The sequence below is a fragment of the Polypterus senegalus genome, chromosome 9 (assembly GCF_016835505.1).
Source record: "Polypterus senegalus isolate Bchr_013 chromosome 9, ASM1683550v1, whole genome shotgun sequence".
Taxonomy (NCBI): Eukaryota; Metazoa; Chordata; class Cladistia; order Polypteriformes; family Polypteridae; genus Polypterus; species Polypterus senegalus.
The window spans coordinates 126,341,716-126,356,211 of NC_053162.1; the positions used below are offsets into that span (position 1 = coordinate 126,341,716).

At 36.7% G+C, this 14,496-nt stretch overlaps 1 protein-coding gene across 2 annotated transcripts in view; it reads left to right on the plus strand.

Annotated features, from left to right (window-relative positions):
* LOC120535742 (tumor necrosis factor receptor superfamily member 11A) overlaps window positions 1–14,496 on the plus strand; it is a 44,906-nt gene that overhangs the window by 21,652 nt on the left and 8,758 nt on the right. For both annotated transcript variants that reach the window (XM_039763774.1, XM_039763773.1), the window contains exons 7-10: window positions 4,052–4,089; window positions 4,403–4,607; window positions 14,044–14,139; window positions 14,308–14,433. In XM_039763774.1, the coding sequence (XP_039619708.1) occupies window positions 4,052–4,089; window positions 4,403–4,607; window positions 14,044–14,139; window positions 14,308–14,433 (465 nt within the window). The remainder of the gene's footprint in view (window positions 1–4,051; window positions 4,090–4,402; window positions 4,608–14,043; window positions 14,140–14,307; window positions 14,434–14,496) is intronic.

Genomic DNA, 14,496 nt, shown 5'->3' on the forward strand with positions numbered 1-14,496 from the left:
CCCAACACCTCTTGTCATCTGGTAAATCAAGAATAGCCGACTGTGCAATAACTTCTTTCCACAGGCAATAAGATGGTAATATGCACATACCAAACCAGCTTTTATACATATAGTTATTTATTTTTAGCTGTAGTATTTAATTGACTATTTTACATAAATACTGGTTGGACTTTGGGAATTTAGCACTGTCTTGGTTTACTTTTTTATGTTTTTTATCTTTCCCTTTTTGCACATTTTCTGGTCTTGAGTAATGCAATTTCATCCCACTGTATTTTTGATAATAAACTTGAACTTGAATGTGATAGACAGGTGCCCCATTTATGCCCCAGATATGGCTTATGCTTTTTTCTCAATACTCTAGACTTGAATCCATCCATCCATCCATCCATCCATTATCCAAACCGCTATATCCTAACTACAGGGTCAAGTATTGAAATATGTGTTTTTATAAAAGAAATAAATGAAGTAAACTTTACTGTTTCTTCTCTGCCTTCTATACCTCTCGATAGTTTTTTAAGTTTACTTCTTTAAAGTCTGAGGTTTTTCTTTCAGAAATTAAATTTAATAGTTTTACCTTTTGCAAATCTGATCTGCCATCTCATAATGAAACTTACAATATTATGATCACTGGATTTATCTTTGATAACATTTTTATAAATACAATGAAAAAGCTATATTGAATATTAATGCAGAAATAAATGATTTTTAAAATATATGAAAACAATTTCCTCAAGCATTTGGTGACAAATCAAATTCTCCAGGACAGCTGAGAGAAATAATTCCTCTTGTATGTACTGGATCTGCCCCACAGACTACTCTAAGTGGGAATCCTAACTTCATGCCCAAACCACCTCAACTGGTTCCACTCAATTTGGAGAAGCAGCAGTTCTAGCCCAAGGCCCTCGTGTATCGCTCAGGTTCTCATTTTCTCCCAATAAATGAGCCTTGCCTCCCTGCATGAGAACATCACTTCGACCTCTTTTACATGTATTCTTCATCTTTCAGACACTAATCAGAGCTCATGACCTTACGTGAGGATAGTGATGTAAACTGACTGGTAAATCAACAATTTAATCTGTGGAGTTAGCCTTTTCTTTAACCTTATTTGTCAGGTTCAATTGCTGCCATTTCATTGGTCAATCTCAGAATTACTGTTACCCTCACTCATAAACTAGACCATGGGGTACTTGGACTCCTTGCTTGGGTAAGATACCCACATTACATTCAGCTGTGAACTGTTCTAGTGCAGACTGGAAATCACAGTCCTAAGAGGCCAAGGAGAAAGCATCATCTGCAAACAGCACAGAAGCAGCCTTTAAGTCCTACTACTGGATTCAATGAAAATCCCCAGCTGTGCTTTAATATACTGTCCATTAAAGTCTTGGACAACAGAAGAGTCGAGATGCACCCTTAGTGCAACACCCATATTAAATGATTTCAACTTGGCTCCAAATAAGTGAACATATACAGTACTTACCTGTTAATATCTGAGAAACAACTATCAAACATTACTATAAAATGTTGGGTTTTGGGTGTTATTATAAAAATGTCTATAACATTCTTCTCTCTGTTTTGAGAATGATAATACTATTACCAATCACATATGGATAATACTAAGTACTGCAAAAATGCATCTAACACTCGTTAACTATTATGTAACAAGACATTAACATACAATTCTTTCGGTCCTCATGACACTTACAAATATCAGTAAAGTGTTTTTTTCATCTCCGCAATGTGACCTGCTAACAAAACATCACTTTGGAGTGATCTGATGTGGCATAACTGAGACACATTTCTCTCAATATTGCATATTTAGCATATAACCCTGTGAATCCTTCATATTAACAAGTAATGTTACAATCATTTGAATATACCACACTGTACAGAGATGAGGTGGTTAATATTGCTGCCTCAGTGATCCAAGGACGTATGCTCAAATCCAGTACCTGCCTGCTATCTGTGCACAGTTTCTCCCAATTTAACAAAAATGTATAGATTAGGTTAACTGGCTACTGTATGTTAGCCCTGGGTGCATAAGTACTGCAAAAAATCTGCAACTAATAAATATATAAATGATTTGTGATGATCTAAGGAGCTTATGTAAAGTTTGTTAATGTTTAATTATTAATAAATTTTCTACAAAGTGTTACAAATAAATAATTGTCTGTTGACAATTATAACTAATTGAATGTACAGGAATCTGTAAAGCATTAAATAATATTCCTTAAATTAGATTAGAGATCTTTATAATCACATGCACTGCAAGAGAATAGTGAAATTTTTACGCCACAGTGGCGGTAATGTTTAAATAAACATAATAAACAAAAGTACCAGAGGATAAGTAAATGAAAAAATAAATAAACAGCACAAATAAATGAATAAATAAATATGGTAAATAATACAAAAGTATAAAAATAAGTAAGGCAAAAACGCACAGTACAATTACACATAAGCCAGCAGGTGGATGCAATACTCAGGGCAGGATTCTACTAAGAATTCAGTGACCTAATGCCCTGGGAAAGAAGCTTCCCCTGAAGTTGGTGAAACAAGTGGTGAGGGTCCAGTAGTGCTTCCCAGAAGGTAGAATTGAAAGCAGGAGGTGAGCTGGATCACACAGATGATGGTTTCAGGTCTCCTCAGACATCTTGTTGAGCAGATGATATGAAGCTGTGGAAGGTCATCGCAAGTGATTTTAGAAGCTGTTTGCAATCCTGGGCAAATCAGGCTGCCAAACAAAACCATAATGCATCTGGTCAGGATACTTTCAATAGTTCGGTGGTAAATGTTCACTAGTATGTTGGGTCCCACCTCAAAGGCTGTTTAGCCTCCTCAGGAAAAAAGAATGCATTCAGGTGGTGTTAACTGAACTCAAAAGGCAATCGGTGATCTAGACACCCAAGAACTTGAGCTGCCAACTGTCTGGACAGGAGAGCTCTTGATATGCAGTGGATTGAGACTGTCTTTGTTCTTTCTGAAATCAATAATGAACCCCTTTGTTTTGTTGACATTCAGGTAGAGATTGTTATTATGGCACCATGCAGTCAGTTCTTTTTCCTCCTTCCTGTCGGCAGCCTCATTATTTTCACTGATGAAGCCAATTACAGTAGTGTTGTCCACAATACTGACGATACTGTTACCATTTTCTGACTCTTTAATGGAAGTTATTATAAAGAGTTACCCTTGTATAAAACTAATTCATTTTCTGAACTTGCCCAATCTCATGCAAGGGGCACCAAAGCCAAACTTGGCAGCATTATGCACAAGGCAGGAGGAAGGCACTAATGCCAGTCTATCACAGTGAACACCCACTATGGCTGTGAGATTCATTTGGGATGTTGAAAGAATCTAGGGTACCAAAAAAAAAGTGCAAACTTCAAAAATCAGTGATATTACCAGGATTTCAACCTATGACTCTGAAAAAGAAGTATCAACAACTGTGCCACACTCAAATAGATCTAAATTATTATAGAGAAAAACTCACTAACCATCAACTTATTTAGTGTCTAACTTCAGAAACTGGTAAACAAGATGTCTAATTAAATAGGTCTAACAGGTTTAGCCTCTGATGGTGAGAGACTAGTTAAAGCCAGCAACCACAATGGCTGAGGAGCTACTTCAATGTTCATGCTCAGAAATATATGAAAAAAACATTTTTACATTGCCACCACACTCCCCCAGTCAAGTCTGCCTACAATAAAGTATCTGTCTCAATGTAATACAATGTTTTTTTCTTTCAAAACATTAAAGTTTCCAACTTGTGAATGCAGCTGTAATATAACATTTTAATGCATTTTTATCCACTGTTCTAATTATATAAGATAAGCGCCCACATGATTGAGCAAAGTGTTAGACTAACTTTTTCCACACAAATTTTTGCAAGGCCCCCAAGCAAGCTCTGTGTTTGACTTGCATGTTTGTTCAGCTGCATGCTGTGTGCTCATCTGACTATTAGCCAAAACAAAGACATGCTGGAAGTGTGTTGTGAATGGACACTGTTAATGGAGCTTCTCAACAGGCCACTTTTGACCCTTTCTTTTTTATGTTCTAGCTGATGTCGTACATCTGTCTGGTGAATATTTGGATGAGGTAAGTAACAGCTGCTGCACAGAGCATGTGATGAGTTAAAGTCTGCTGCTATTTCTGCCGGAAAAAAAGAGCTTTAAAGTTACAGGAAAGTGTGGTAACAGAATACCCAGGTTAACACCTTTGGAGATTATAGATAATTTTTCCGATATATCAAAGAGACATTTTTTTTACAATGTAAACAGGCTACTGTAAAATGTACCTGCACATGTGCAAGCATGTGTGCCCTGTTTCTGTTTCCCACGGATTTCTCTTTTTAAATTTTCTCTCTTTGCTCAAAAAGGCCTTGACTCTTTTTCTAATATATTTTTCACAGAGCCTGAATGCTATACTCCAGGAGACACACTTTGCAGAGGAGAAGCTACAAAATTCTTTGCTTGCTACACCGCTCCCACCATCCCACTCAGATGCCCTTGCATTGTGCAAACTGGAGACAAAGCCAGATGGAACCTCTTATGAGACGTTAATGCAGAAAGGTGAACCGGCAAGAAGAAAAAAAGCAAATCATTCATTACCTCAAGGTCTGTTTCAAGGACAGTAAATAAATACCTCGCTTTTAATAGCCATCCATTTTCAATGTAATATTTGTGTTAGGGTTCAGCTGGCTGCCATCAAGAAGAATAAGCCTGAGCCTTTTCTGATTTTCTTTCTTTGTCACAGTGTCTCTGTTCCGCCCCCCTACATAATAGAATAAACATTTAGTACTGTTAAAGAATTCAAGATAAAACTGAAAATACAGGATCTTCAATCACGTTCTTTTGCACAATAGTTGCCACGGCCATATCAATATAGAATAAAATGTGCAAGTAACATTTTATTATTTATAATTAAATAAATGAAGAAGAGAACACATTTACTCACTTATTCCATTTGCACTAATCTTGAAGATGTGCCCCCCTCAACACCCTCCACCTAATAACTCAAGGAAACTTTAGTCCCCAAGCAGGCTTTGTTTTGCATACCCTCTCCACCCCCCAGAGCACATTGCCATAGCTAAATACATTAGGTCACAAGGATTTAAAGTCACAAAAAAGTCACATTATATGAAGTAACAGGACCAGCAAAAACTTCACAATGTCCTGACCCATACAGCCCATAGGCAACCAGCAGACATTAAATATACAGTATGTGGGGCCAGTGTGTTGAAAAATATATAAATGTGTTAATATTACAGAAGACTAATAACTTGTGGGTAATTAGCGCTATATGGATAGATATGCAAGCAGAATGGAGCAGTGGATGATGTTCTGCCTGTGCTGTACTGGTCTGTGTTGATGAAACAAAAACTGACTCTGAAGACAAAACTCAGTCTACATCTCCATCCTTACCTACGGTCATGAGTTGTGGGTAAAGTCCAAAAGAATGAGATCATAAGTGGGAGCAGCAGAAATTAGATTTCTTTCACAGGGTGGCCGAGCTGTCAGTCTGTGATAGTAGAGAAGCTCAGAGATTTTGGACAGCCTCAAAGAAGAATCACTGCTCCTCTGTTTTTAGAGGAGCCAGTTGGGGTTGGGATGCCCCCCAAGGTGGCTCATCCCACTCAGCAGAGACCCTGTGGCAGACCCAGGATATGCTGGAGGGATTATATCTCTTGGCCGACTTGGTAACACATGGCAATTCTTTAGGAAAAGCTGACATCCATACCTGTGGACAGGAAAGTCTGGAATGACCTGCTTGGCACGCTGCCACCACAACCCCCACCAGGAAAAGCAGTTTCAGAAAATAAAATGAGATATACAGTCTATGTTGTGATCTAAGGAGCTGTTGAATAAGCTAAAACAGATGGATTTGTTGTGTGCTATCCATGCCTTAAGCTATGGGATGTGTTTTATTATAGTGCAAGTGTTTAAACTCAGTCAGGCGGATAGCATAAGTGATTCTTCCTTTACAGAACAAAAGAAATAGCACAGGCCTGGCCTTAGGCATAGGCGAAGTAGGCAACCGCCTAGGCCCGGATCAATGGCGGCCAGACCCCCGGCCCACCCCTCCCCTTGCATGTTTAAATCACGTGGGCCATCGGGGGCGCGTCCGCGTGGGCGGCTGTCTATAAAAGCGGAGCGGTTTGAGTCAAGCTCTCTATGGGTCGAACGGGCAAAAAAGGGACGTAGGGTTATGACCTCGTAATGTTACAAGAAAATGTCTCCTTGGTCTAATTTTCACGCATTTCGCAGAGCGCCCCCCTCAGGGGGCCCCTGGACCCCTCTTTCGCCTAGGGCCCCATAATACCTAAGACCGGGCCTGAATAGCAGTACAATACCTAGAAAAAGTATTAACAGTTTGGAATTTTTCATATTTTTGTATCATTCAGTACTGAATAGAAGTGAATTTAATTTGGCTTTTTGAAATTGATCAATTGAAGATGTAAAAGTGAAAACAGATTGCTGCAAAGTGGACTAAATTAATTGCAAAATATAGAATAGAAAAGTAATTGATTGTCTAAATATTCATCCCTTCAGTATTTAGGAGATGCACATTTGGCAGCATTTCCAGCCTTGAATTTGTGTGTGTTAATCTCTCTCTCCATCAGCTTTGTACTTCTGGACACTGCAATTTTTCCCCATTCTTCTCTGCAAAAGTACTAAGGGTCTATGAAATTGCCTGGGGATCACAAGTGCACAGCCTTTTTCAACTCCAGCCACGAATTCTCAATTGACAGTGAGGTCTGGACACTGACTCTGCCAATCCAGGACATTAACCTCCTTGCTATTAACCTCAAGCCTGACTCATGCTTGGATATTTCTATGCAAAAACAGTTATTCCCGAGTCACACTCAGGCAACGTAACAAATGATCTGCTTTATAGCGTTAAGCCTGAAAAATTCCCTAGACGGTATTCTGGTGCCATCTAGTGGATGAAATAATATCATGCTGCAAAAAAATCATTAATATTTCTGTTCTTTCTGCCAATTTATTGTAACTTTATGGTAACTGATCAATATTCATGACACGGATAGAGCCTTCAACCAAAAACACAATGGCAGACGAGAAGCTGTAAAGCCAGTTTTTAGATCAAACTGATAATGAGCCACAGCTCAAATGAGTGATAGTGATGATGATGTGAATTGGTCATCTGGTTGTCAGATTCCAAACTAAAAGTTTCTGTGATGTACATGTTTCGTGTTGACAATCCTGCACCTCCTCATTGCCCATTTATGAGTAACCCCGGACTAAAGATGTCTGTCGATCATGATTAACTGGATTATTTACCATTTGCCAATGACAGCTGGGTGGACAAAATTGTTGTTGAAACAAACCGCTATACTGAGCAGTAATGGAAAAGTCACAATAAAGCATTTGCTTGTTGCTGCAGATGGCATGTGGGTATTTTTCAGTCTACTCACGCTGCTGGGCATAGTGGGCAATGCAGTCCAGAGATGGTATACTAGTCCACGAACTGGTTGCTACAGGCACCCATTTTTGCCAAAGTTATGAGTGTTGTTTTTCACCCATTATGAAAGACCTGCATTTTACTAAATACATGACCATGATGAGGCCAATCACTCACTAATGAATCTGTAAAAACAGCGAAATGTGTATCAGGCAATCATCAAAAATAAGCAGAAGGTGTATTTTCTTGATTGTGGCATGCAGTAAATATCGATTAAAGTCTCATGGGTTACAAGGGAAGGCTGACGTGAATTAGTACATCACATCTAGACAGGCTCAATTCAGTATCGAGTTCTGCTGTGCGAAGCAATTTCTGCACATGCCTGGAACTCTATAGTTTAGACTGGTAGAGAAGTCGGGTGGCAAGTACAATCACTACATTATTTGTGCTGTCACTGGCAGACTCTTTGCTTGACCAAGGTTACTGTAAAACAATGGATAATTTCTGTTTCTTACCTTAACTGATGCATATGGCACTGTACAATCAAACCGCTGTATGGATGGTATGGTTTGATTATGTGCAGTGTTGGGGTTTACCCCAAACATGGCATTTAGTCTGATGGCCAAAGTCTGTCATGTATTTTTTAACAGTTGCTTTCTCTTTGACACTCACCCATAAAGCTGTCACAGTTGAAGCACCCAAGCCACAGTTGTTTTATGCATAGTCTTTCTGCATATAGTCTTTCTGATATTATACATCATTTCAAAAAATGTAACAGTCATTTGTATTTATTATTTAATTATATTGTTGACACAGCATTTGATTATAATTTATATTTAAATGTAGCTGACACTTGTAAACCTGACTTATTGGCAGTCAGATGTTCATAATTTATTCTGATTTTAAAATGAATGAAATAATTGTCAGGAATGGGTGATTGCTTAATTGTTTTGTTTCTTTCTGTCTCTATGTGTTATTATTTTGTATTCCAATTTGTTATTTTTTCATCGTTATGTCAGCAACGTAATGATCAGGGACACATTAGTAATCACAGTAATTCTTATGATTGCCAGGCAAGTAACAAGTAAGGGCAGGCAGAATTATAATCTAATTACAAGCAAAAGTCAGAAAATCAAAAGAAGCCATCAAAATTTATCATTAAAGCCACTTAACCAAAAATCATACTTGAAAATAAACTTTGCAAACTCTTCGCATGAGCTTCTCTTAATTGGCCCTAACTAACTCTAGTCTCTTATGTCTGTTTTAAGGCAAGGATCCAATGTGTAGATGAAGAGATCCTATACTGTATAGGCAGGGCAACATGACATAATATATTGCATTATTTGTTCATCATGTAACCAGCATTTAAAAAGTCATTATTTTTGATTTTTGTTCAATTGGTCTTTGCTTTTTTCTGCTTTTCATTTTCATTGGGTGGCACCATTTTTGTGGCAGCAGGTGTGGTATATGTTATGTTGACACAATTTGTACTTTGAAAGAAGAAGATATGTATCAGTAAGGCTTCCAAACTTTAATTGACATTGTTGATATTGTTCAAACAATAGAAAGAAAAAAGATAACTCAGAGAAAAGTAGTGTGACTTTGACTTTGAGTTTGTTTTATTCCTAATGGTATACTGAAAAAACAAAATGACTCTAGTGTATCAGATGCTGCTAGTGTTCTTGACTTTTCTCCTGATCAGTCCATAATAAGATATTCACTAACAAATCCTTCCAACTCGAGTTTATCCAATCCAAGCATGTTAGCAGTATTATTACAATGTTAATAACATTGTTCTTTACATATATATATATAAAAAAGTAATAATTTTGTAAGTGTGCACATTTCATTGCCTCCATTGTATCCATTAAGTCTTTGTTTACAGCTAGTAGAGACTTGTCACACTGTTATGAAACATGAGATGTCTGCAGATTATTGTTAAAAGAGAGAAAATAACCAGGATTTGATAAATGTGAGCCAAAAAAATATTATATTTGGGGAAAGCATATGTCAAAACCTAAACCACTAAACGATCAAGCAAATAAAACACGAGGGTGAAACAAGAATCGAAGTCGAGAACGAAAAGGATTTCAAAAAGAAAACTAAAAACAAAACCTGATGCTAGGACCTAATTGGTAAGAAACTCACTATCACTAATAATGTTTTTGTTTTAATGACCTAAACCCACCAAGGTATAATATATGCATATATTGGGAGCTGCATCAAATTTGTACTATAACCTTTTGTAATGTAAGATGATCGTGGTCACATGGCACCTTCTCCCATGTCACATACTGTAAGCAAAAGAAAAACAATAGATAAATTAAATAAAATTGTGAAAAAAATTCAAAATTATTTAAAAACCTGAAATACACTAATATAAATTTATACAATTTGTTGTTACACATACCAAGTGAAAGGTTTTGCCATCTGTTCCTGTGATTCTTTTTACAGAGCATAATTAAATTCTTAAATTCTGCACTCTCGAAACAAGAGAGCCTGATAAAGAGAACTGTTGCTTCTGATCTTTGGTATTTTATTTTTATGTTTCCACCAGTGTGAAGCTGACATTTTCTCCTAGAGTTCTTATTGTATCCTTCAGTGACTCTAGTCAAGACACTTGCTCAGAACTGGGCTGTCTATTTTGGCTTCTGAGTATAAATTATGTCACTGTATGGTTTCTGTTTAGTGGTGTTAACTTCAGTGCAGCCTAAAAGGTGGTTGGTAAATATTTAAGCCCATAGATCCTGCCTTTTGTTTTTGTATTTCTTTTTTATTTCTAATTTTAAATTAGTATCTCCACCTTTTAGACCAAAATGCCTTATTATTGGTAATTTGCAGTGTTTGGTAAATAGAATTTCACAAAGGCCCAGCATCACATCAGACTGTAGCTTAACTGACTCCAGGCAATCCTAGGCAAAATGAAAAGAAATCAATGGGGTACTTATAAAAAAATCCTCCTAGATGCATTAAGTTGATTACTGTATCCTCACTTTATGTCCAGTTTTGTTAACTGGTTGGGGGAGAAGAATGCTTGAAAAGAGGAGAACTCTTATCTTACCTTATTTTGTTTTGTTTTGTTTTGTTTTAGTTGACATTTAATCTATCATCAATAGATAAAATCTTAATATATGGCTAACTAAAATTAAGATGCTACCACATCATCAGAGATTTGCAATATACCGCTGAATTAAAAAAAAAATAATAGTGTTAGTAAACACATGTGAAAAAACACAAGGGAAACCACATACCATTACTGCGTACTTGCTGGTAGACGAGATAAACAACACTATGATGGTGATAACAACTTACATTGAACTATCCTGTTCAATTTAGCACATTGCTTAAACCTTTTTAAGAAGAATTAATTTATCTATTCACCAATTTTCTAACCCATTTATTCATTTCTGGATTTTGTGGAGTGGGTATCTAACCTGATTGCACAGAAAACATGACAGAAACAATTTGTGGATGGGGTGTAAATTAAGCACAGGGCACATTAGTTGAAAGCAGCTATTTATCCTAACATGCAGGTAGAACCTGGAGTACCTGGAGAAAAACACTGATTGCAGATTGCAACAACTTTGGAGCTTTGAAACAACAGTAGTAGTCACTGTCCTGCCATGCTGCCATGCTTTTGATTAATGCTTTGACTCATTATTCTTGTGTTATAATGCTGTTCTCCCAAATTACTTCGTAAAGCACCTTAAGCTAGAGGTCACTATTAAACATATAGAGAAAGTTAAAGAAGTAATTCCATATAAAACATTTCTAGGAATAGAACTGTGAAGAAACATATAGCATTCATATTTAGTCCCACAAATCCAACATGGGTACAACTGGGGAAACAGAAGACTATGTCACAAGTGACTATATGTAATGATTGGGGAGCGGGACTCTAAATAGTAAGTGTGCAGGTAGTGCAAATCTAAGTCTTCAAGCAAGTAGGCTCCTTCCACACTTGTTTGACGATTTTTTGTTTTATTTTTCTTATAGTTGTTTATATTTATTGTTATGACAGTGACATCATCATGTAGCCATTTTCTTAGGCAATTTCTTTTATGGTGTTGCCTTTTTGTGATGTATCCTACATGAGCATCACCATATTCTCTATTGCAATTCCCCCATTTGTAGTTACATGAACTGCAACCTGTGAGGTCACCACTCACATGCTATAAAATATAAGAGTTTCACAAGACCCATGCTTTGAATTAAGACCCTAAACTTCAAAGGATCTCTTGAATGAGAGAATCATTATTGTAGAACCTTAGCTTGACAATTGTTTAGCGTTTTAATTTTTATGTTCGGGTTTCTTGTCTTGTCTTTCCAGAAACCTTCTTTATGTTCATATCTAGGTTGCAAATTTAGTTATGTTCAAATTCTGAGTATCTTTAAAAACTTTGTCACTACATTAAAACCAATTGTCATCTCTAACTCACTGTGTGACTATCATCAGGAACTTAACTTGCCTATGCTTCACCTCAGAAAAATACACACGGTATAGTGGATTCAGAAAGTTTCGGATCCCTTCACATGTTGCATCCCTGAGATTTGTTTAGAATTTCAATGGAGTCCCCCTGTGGCAAATTTAATTGAATGGACATCATTTAGAAAAGGCACGCATCAGGTCCCACAATTCACGCTGTATGTATGGACAAAAACTAGACCATAAAGAAGAAGGAACTTTCTGTAGACCACTTCAATCAAATTGTGGAGGAAAATAGATTGTGCAAAAGCATTAAACCATTTCTAAAGCTTAGAGAGTTTCCTGAAGCTAATCAGCAATTAAATACTCTGAATAAATGAGAAAAATGATTCTCTGGTCTGAGGAGTCAAAAAGTTAACTCTATGGGCAGAATTTCAAGTCATAGGTATGTTGAAGATCAGACACTGTTCATCATCTGCTTTATACCATCTCTATGATGAAGCACTGTGGTGGTAGCATCATACTCTGGGAGTGCTTCTCAGTGTTAGGAACAGGAATACTGGCCAGAACTGAGGGAAGAATGAATGCAGCCAATGTCAGAGAGACACCTGAAAAAAACTGCTCCAGAGTGCACATGAACTCAGATGATGGTTTACTTTTTAGCATGACAATTACCTCAAGCATATAGTCAAGACAATGTTGGAGTAGCTTCAGGGCAATTATCTAAAAATCATAATTCCACTTTGTCATTATGGGTTATTACGTGAGATTGATAGGCAAATACTCCAAATGTATCCATATACAATAATTCTACAACATAATAAAGTGTGCAGAAAGTCAAGGAGTCTAAAAACTTCCTGAATCCACTGTATGTAAACCTTTGTACAATATACTGTATCTGTGCTTGTAAAATACCTTGGAAATAGATTTTAGCAACTGAAATCATGGGACAAGCATCCTGCAGGTTTCTCACTAAACTTCAGATATGGATAAAATCAATATGAACAGACAAGAATTTTTAAAGATCCTTTATAACAAAGCCAATTCTTTCAAGCCAAGCAGAGATATTAATGTCTTTCACAAATACTATGAGGTAGTATTTTCAGAAAATGCACATAATCACTACCAATTAGAACAAGTGAGGATATGATGTACAGTATGTGAGTAATATGAAAAGCTGGTGTCACATGTATCTTCTCCTTGGATCAAAAAACTCTCATCAGCTAATTTCAAACTGTTAATCTTTAGCATTCATAAAAGCTAAAAATGCTTACTAGCAGAATGGAGCACTAGGACTTTCTACTTTTTGTATCTCCACTTTGTCATGTGTTTTGCGTATTGAGTTTAGGTACCAATTCTTTCTATTCCCCATTGTGTTAAGATGTTCTGCCTGATTTTAGACTGTGATTTGTTGTTTTTCCTCTCTGTAACTACATCTTCCAGTGTTCTTCTATCCTTTTCTTGTTAGGGTCCTCACTCTATTACAAAGGGCTCCTAACAATAAATATATAAGATGGATGGATGGATGGATATATATAAATATATATTCAAGTTCTTAAACTCTGTTGGAGGAATTTGATGCACTCCTTGTTCCAAAACATTTTCAGTTCATTAATGTTTAAGGGCATTCATTTACACACAGCTCTCTTAAGTTCCTGCCACCATATTTCAAAGGGGCAAAGATATGGACTTTGACTTGATGATGACTTTGTGTTTTGTCCATTCAGTTGAAGATTGGTGGGTGGGCTTGCGACCAGTGTCCAGTAACATAACTGAGTATAGCTTAACCACTGGATCGATGGCCTCACATTTTCCTTTAGAATGCTCTGATACAAGAAAGTATGTGTGGTATCCACAGTGACTGCATAATGTCTAGGTGTTGTGGCTGTATAATGACCTCCCTAACCATGCTTTAATTGTTAGAGTTTAGATCCTTGTAGTAATATGCTGTGCTTACCTTTCACTACACGCAGTATTGAGGATAATGACCATATAGGTTTACTTTAGTCTCAACTGTCCAGACAATATTGTTTCAAAAATCTTAATATTCCTTCAGAAGCAACTTTGCAAATCTAACCCATGACTTTTCTTGGATAAGAGGCCTTCCCTTTATCATATATTATTATTACATATTATTATAAATAAGTATATATTATTATTTATATAATACCTGTCTCTATCTCATTTTGTCTTTCATCATACAGGAGTTTCACAAAGCCTTGACTGTCTCACACCAGTCAAGGAATTAACATTGGACTGGGACTGGGTTTGTTCCTCTAATGAAGAAGTTAAAAAATCAGGTAAATATTTTTGTCTTTGGTTTACATTGATAATAGCATTCTTTGAAGACTTTGGTATGTTGTCCAACTACTGTACCTAATGTACTGTATGTGTGATCTAAGTATAAAAGCTGGAAGTGAGGTTTGTTTTTCTACCCTATTTTTACTGGTCACTTAAAATAATTTCAGATTCTGAGGAAACATCTGTAACTCCTTTTCAGTATTGTGATAAATTACTCACTGAACCTAAGAGTCTTTTGTGGTCTTCCCAATTACCCATGAGTCTAATCAGTTGCAATGGACTCTCTCCGGGAGGTATGAAAATCATTTTGCTTTATTCAAGCAGAAATATGACAAACATTTGGTACCCAGTGCAGA